The sequence below is a fragment of the Schistocerca cancellata genome, chromosome 3, assembly GCF_023864275.1.
Source record: "Schistocerca cancellata isolate TAMUIC-IGC-003103 chromosome 3, iqSchCanc2.1, whole genome shotgun sequence".
Classification (NCBI taxonomy): Eukaryota; Metazoa; Arthropoda; class Insecta; order Orthoptera; family Acrididae; genus Schistocerca; species Schistocerca cancellata.
In genome coordinates, this window is record NC_064628.1 from 155,465,325 (window position 1) to 155,471,324 (window position 6,000).

The following is a 6,000-nucleotide window of genomic DNA, read 5'->3' on the forward strand; positions in this document are numbered from 1 at the left end:
TGTAGGAAAGTATTTCACAGTTGCAGAACCCGCATCCGACTCATTAACCTTATACTTAGTCGCTGACCATAAACTCTAGCTCAGAGTGACACCAGTTTAAGTAACCTAACGTAGCGAAGACTGTCTGCCACTGCTCTTTTTCACCGGAAAATATGCCATTCATTCATTGGGCTCCAATACTATACTGTAACAGTAATTGCTGTGTGTATGCAATGCATGCGGATTGTGGAATTTAGTGGTGCTCTCTCTTCCACTTCTGTATACAATATGCCTGACCTAAAGGGGCCCTTTTATCATTAGAGGCCCTGGGCAGTGCAACATCGTTCTGACAACAGTAATGTGCTTATACTGACAGCCTCACTGTTCGTTTTAGCTGATTTTGTAATCATTTAAATAAAACAACATGACCTTCCAGTGGGGATATTTCGTCCCCCTTTTCCTTGTGTGAAATTTGTCAGTAAGCTTTTTGCCTTCCAACCAGCGAAATGCGGCAGAGTACAGCCAGTAAACGATTCCCAAACTACGATTTAGTGCCGTTAAGACGATTTCTTTAAACATTGTCGTAGCTGAAGGAGTTTAGTTTCTACTTAAATATTCTTATGCATCAATGTTCACAGATATCTCAAATAGGAAAAGCTCTTTATCCAGGTACGAAGGTTGTGAGACAAACTTCCCACAGTTTGAGTCAGGTCGATCTTTTCGTCTTATAGCACTGCGTAAGTATTTTGTCTCAGAGGTATCACAAGTAGTGTCCCTGTAGCTGTGGGAATCATTCGTTGAAAGCGAGTTTAAGACCAATGGGTACAGTACTACTAAATATTCAAAATGATTATCAATCTAAGTCTGAGTTCATCCACAAACTGAGGCGTATTTATAATACTGTAGCCAGACTGTGTATCCTTGTCTTCCTTGAGTGGGCATTGGAAGACATTAACACACGTATTCAATACTATGAATACTTCGAACGCTGTAGGTATCGTTGCTCTCAAATCTAATTTTAGTAGATGAGAGGATACAAAGAAACAATCAGACTCATGGGTGTGGACAGAAACTAAAGGGCAGATGCGGGCACTGTGCAGATCTGCGCTTTTTCTTCTTCTGATCTATACAAATAATGTCTACAAAGTAGCGTATGCATTGCTTTCATAATGTTTCCCTCTTGTTTAGTCTTCTAATGATTAAGTGGATCCACACCCATGAGTCTGATTGTTTCTTTGTATCCTTCCATCTACTATCTTTGTGTGTTACTGCTCGGTGTTCAAAAAGCAGTAAATTATGCCTGATCACGAGGTATTAGAACGAGGTCGCAAGAAGGCTAACGAATTATAATGTAAATACACTGAGACACCAATTTGTCCGTCGTCATGGTGTTAAGTCGGTAGAAATAGTTTGGTATTATTGCCTGCATCACCGGCATCCCATTGCTCTAATTTAAAGTTTTTTCAAACGAACTACTTTTTACCCTTTGACAGCCTCTGGTTGGACCAGTCCACCTTCTCCATCCCCAATGGGCGTCCGACTGTGAATGCTGTGTCGTATTTCTAAGCTACGCGTGGCTTTTCTGTGTCCTTCCGCCTTCACATTCTTCCAAGTCACGGCTCTGGCCTACCGCGCCCGACTCGGCTCTTCTCGTAACTCTTCGGCACGCTACCTCCGCTCTGGTCGTCCGTCTGTCTGCCATCCTGCTGCATTCTAGTCGGCGCTCGCTTAATTAAAAAGGCTTGAACAAACCACAACCGGGTTTCTTTCTGAAGCCACCTCATATTTTTGGATATCACATGAATTTCTTAAAACTACTGTTTAACTGAAGTGCACAGCACTTTGCCACGTTTCATGCTGAATTGGTCACTAAATGAAATGCCACAGTTAAAAACATGTCTTTATTTGACGCGCTTCGAAAGATACCCATCATCAGATAGTCTGGAAACCAAAACACAAATGTCAAAAAATATACAAAGGTATATAGAGCAACATGACAGAAGAACAAGCATTACAAATTTTCGTCATATTGAGAGCTGACATACGCACCATGATCACCTAGGGCCTAGATGTAAAAAGGCACGTTGTAATTGATACAACTGTCATGACAGACTAATTTCGAAACTACATCATGCTTTATAGGTAAGCATTTTATGCTACCAGAGGGCTGTGAAATATACATAGATGGTGCCGCTAGCGGTGAAAACATAATAAATTTTAATTTATTTACATAAAAAATAATGAATATAAAACACAACTTTCCAAGAATTATAAAAAGCAAGAAAGTTAAACAACATGCCGTAAAACAATTTTTACATTGGTATAGAATGCCATCAATGGAATAGAGATATATAATAATATCCATCAGGTATACAAAACAATTATATAAAATCAAAATAATGTACAAATGAAATATTAACAAAAAGTGTGAACCATTCTATATACTGATGTACAAAATATATGAAATTCCAATGTAAAAAAAGAAAAAGAAAAACAAGAACATAGCAGTTGTGGAATACAAGACACACAAGAGCAAGTAATGGAACTAGTACCATTGAAAGATACTAAAATAAATCAAGAGGAAGATGAATTCCATAAAATAATGAAACGAATCTCCAGGAATACAAGGTAGTGTGAAGCGCATAATATTGATTTGGAAACGCATAAAAGTTAACAGATCAAATTGTTATAATAAATAAACAAAAAAAGTTTTTTAAACTTTGTCAGGAACTCAAACCCTGTATGTACAGAAAGCCTATTTCCGCATAACGAAACATAAAAATGAGACATAAAAAGAATTAGAGCAATAACTCCCACACTCACAGGAAAGGAGATGGAGATCGAACAAGTAATAACATTAAAATAAGAACATTAAAATAAACAATAATGAAATGCTACACATGATACAGTAAAAGTGGTCCAGCTGCTTGGCTGGGTAGTAAAATGCTCGCCTTTCATGCGGGCGGGGCTGGATTCTATTCCCGGCCGGGTTGGAGATGTTCTCTGCTCGAGGACCGGGTGTTGTGTTGTCCTCATCATCATTTCATCCTCATCACCAACGTGCAAGTCGCCCAACGTGGTGTCGAATGAAATAAGACTTGCACTTAGCGGCCGAACTTCACCGCATGGGGCCTCCTGGCCAACAATGCCATCTGTTCATTTTCATAGAAAAAGTAATAACAACTCATTAATGAGTAAATGAAATGCAAAATAACTTTGACTGCCAAAGCCGTCAGAGACTCAAACACTCAAGAAAAAAACATATCAAAAAAGTGTGCGCAGAAACAATATATTTGCCTAAAATAACATAAAGCAAAAAGAATAGTACAAAACTAAGGTAGAATGAAGGAAAGTGTCGCAAGTACACACAAAAAATTTGGAATTTTTCATACGTAATAAGATACGACGAAAATGAAAGGTGTGACGACCAACTGCATGACTGAATACATATGTGGAGTAGAGTAGAGCTGGTGGGAAACACATAGAATTACAAGTATAGTGTTTCCTCAAATATTTAAGGAGCCACTGGTGTCTTGAAGACAGCTGTTCCTTCAGTACTGAAGATGGATCGCGCGATTGGTGTATAAAAATTTCTAACTCTTCAAATATCAAACTCACGCCCTTTTGGTTCGACATGAAGTGTCGTAAGACCACTGTCTATGGGAAACACGAGTTGTCCCTCACGTGCTAAATGACACCCAAGTGAATAATTATTTTTATATTTATTATTACATCCCCCCATCTGCTTTGTATTCCTGGGGCTTTGTTACATTATTTTTGTATTTCGCATTTCTCTTCATTTATTTTAGTATCTTCCAATGGTATTAGTTCTATTACCTGATCCTGTGAGTGCTTGTATTCATGTTGTATACCACGAGCGCTTTTTTTCTGGTTAACATTCGAATTTCATATATTTTGTATATCAGTATGAAGGATCGTACACACTTTTTGTCAGTACGTCTTTTGTGTACGATTTTGATTTTGTATAATTGGTTTTTATACCTGATGCATATTTTTTACATCTCGATTCTATTGATGGCATTTTATTTCAAAGTAAAAATTGTTTTACGACGTGTTGTTTAACTTTCTCGGTTTGTAAAGCTTTCTGATTGTTGTGTTTTATATTCAGTAATTTTTATGTAAATAAATTAAAATTTATTATTCTGTTTTTGCCGCTAGCGACACCCCCCCCCCCCCAAGTGTACTTCACCACCCTCTGGTGTCACAAATCGTTTACCATAAAAGCATGTTGTAGTTTTGGAATTAGTTTGCAATGACAGTTGTATCAGTTACAACGTGCCTTTGTACATCGTAATACCTAGCTGATCATGGTATTTATGTCAGCTCTCAGTATGACGAAACTGCGTAATGCTTGTACTTTCGTCATGTATATTTTCTGTCATTTGTATTTTGATTTACAGACATTCTGATGAGAGGTATCTCCTGAAACGCATAAAAAAGTCATTGTAATTTTAACTAGTGGCATTTCATTTAGCCACCAATTCATCAATTTTGCAGAACTCATACTACGAGGGCTATTCGGAAAGTAAGGAACGATAGATCGCGAAATGGAAACCACACTGAAACTCAAAACTGTTTTATTTGCAACAGTTAGCTACGACTTCCAGCTACGTATCGCCATAGTCGCCGATCCGACTTCGACGTTTGTCGTAGCGTTGTACCAACTTTCCAATACCCTCGTTATAGAAGGCAGCCGCCAGTGCTTTCCGCCAATTCTCTACGCTGGCCTACAGCTCGTTGTCTGTGCCTAAATGTTGTCTTAATAGCCAGCGGTTCATGCGAGCAGAGATGAAACTCAGAGGGAGACAATTACGGGCTATATTGTGGGTAATCAAACATTTCCAATTGAAAACGTTGCAGGAGCATCTTCATTGCCCCTGCAGTAAGCGGCTGAGAATTGTCTTGAAGAAGAAAACGCACGACAGTTAAGTAATGTTGGCTGCATAGCTTCAGGCGAAATTTCTCACCAGGCCCTCGTACTTGGCGAGAGACACTATTGTTCTAGGTATCTTTTTGTGCTCCCCGTGTGCTCAGAACTAAAGCGAACGACGTAACGCGATCGATGGGCACACTAGAAACACTGCCCAACACACCTGTGCGAAACTTCGTCGGATTTTCACTGTGGTTTCCATTTCGCGACCGATAGTTCCTTACTTTCCGAATAACCCTCGTAATTTTCAGTTTGGTTGCATTCTTCCTAAAACGCCTTGCACATAATTTTATCTAGTTAATAGATCACCCTTATTTGTTGAGACAGCTTTTGTTTCTCGTACAGGTTCCGAAGATCACTGCCCTGAGTCCCTCAAAGGCCAGCCTGCTGAGCGGCGTGGTGAGCGCTATGATGGCAGCTCGGAGCAGCTCCGCTGCTTCTGCTTCTGCGTGCAGTTCCAACAGCGCTTCTGTTGCCAGTGCGACCGCCGATTACGCTCCTTGCGCCACGACTGCTTCCAAACCCAGTACCGTCGCTGAATCCCCCACACTGACCATTGCCTCTTCTATCACCACTGTAGTCACTGCTCAGTCCCCCAGCACCTCAGCTGCTTCACCAGACATTACCAGAGGTTCTGCCACCTCCATTGCGACTGATGCTTCAACCACCAGCAAAACTGGTTCCTGCAATACCAGTATCTATGCCATATCACCCAACGTCATTTCCCTCCCTTCAGACTACAGTACTGTTTCAACAGCTGACAGTGTGAAAGATGCTTACTCCCCCAGTAACAGAACCGCCTCCCCAACCATTAAATTTGGCTCATCTGCCTCCAATGCAACGACCACGTCTGCATCCACAGCAAAACGCTCATATGTCCGCAGTAGCAGAGCCGCTTCTCCAACCATAAAATTCGGCCGATCTGCCTCCAAGGCAACGACCTCTTCTGGCTCCAGTGCAAAACGATCTTATGTCACCAGTGGCAGATCTAGTTCGCCTACCAGTAAATTCGGCCCATCTGCCTCCAACATAACCTCCATTTCTGCTGCCACTGCAGAAGACCGTTATGC

General features: G+C 40.6%; 1 protein-coding gene across 1 annotated transcript in view; it reads left to right on the forward strand.

Annotated features, from left to right (window-relative positions):
- LOC126176171 (uncharacterized) overlaps window positions 1-5,469 on the forward strand; it is a 118,176-nt gene extending 112,707 nt beyond the window's left edge. Inside the window, exon 9 of the mRNA XM_049923311.1 lies at window positions 5,276-5,469. Coding sequence (XP_049779268.1) covers window positions 5,276-5,469 — 194 coding nt within the window. The remainder of the gene's footprint in view (window positions 1-5,275) is intronic.
- The last annotated feature ends 531 nt before the right edge of the window (window positions 5,470-6,000 follow it).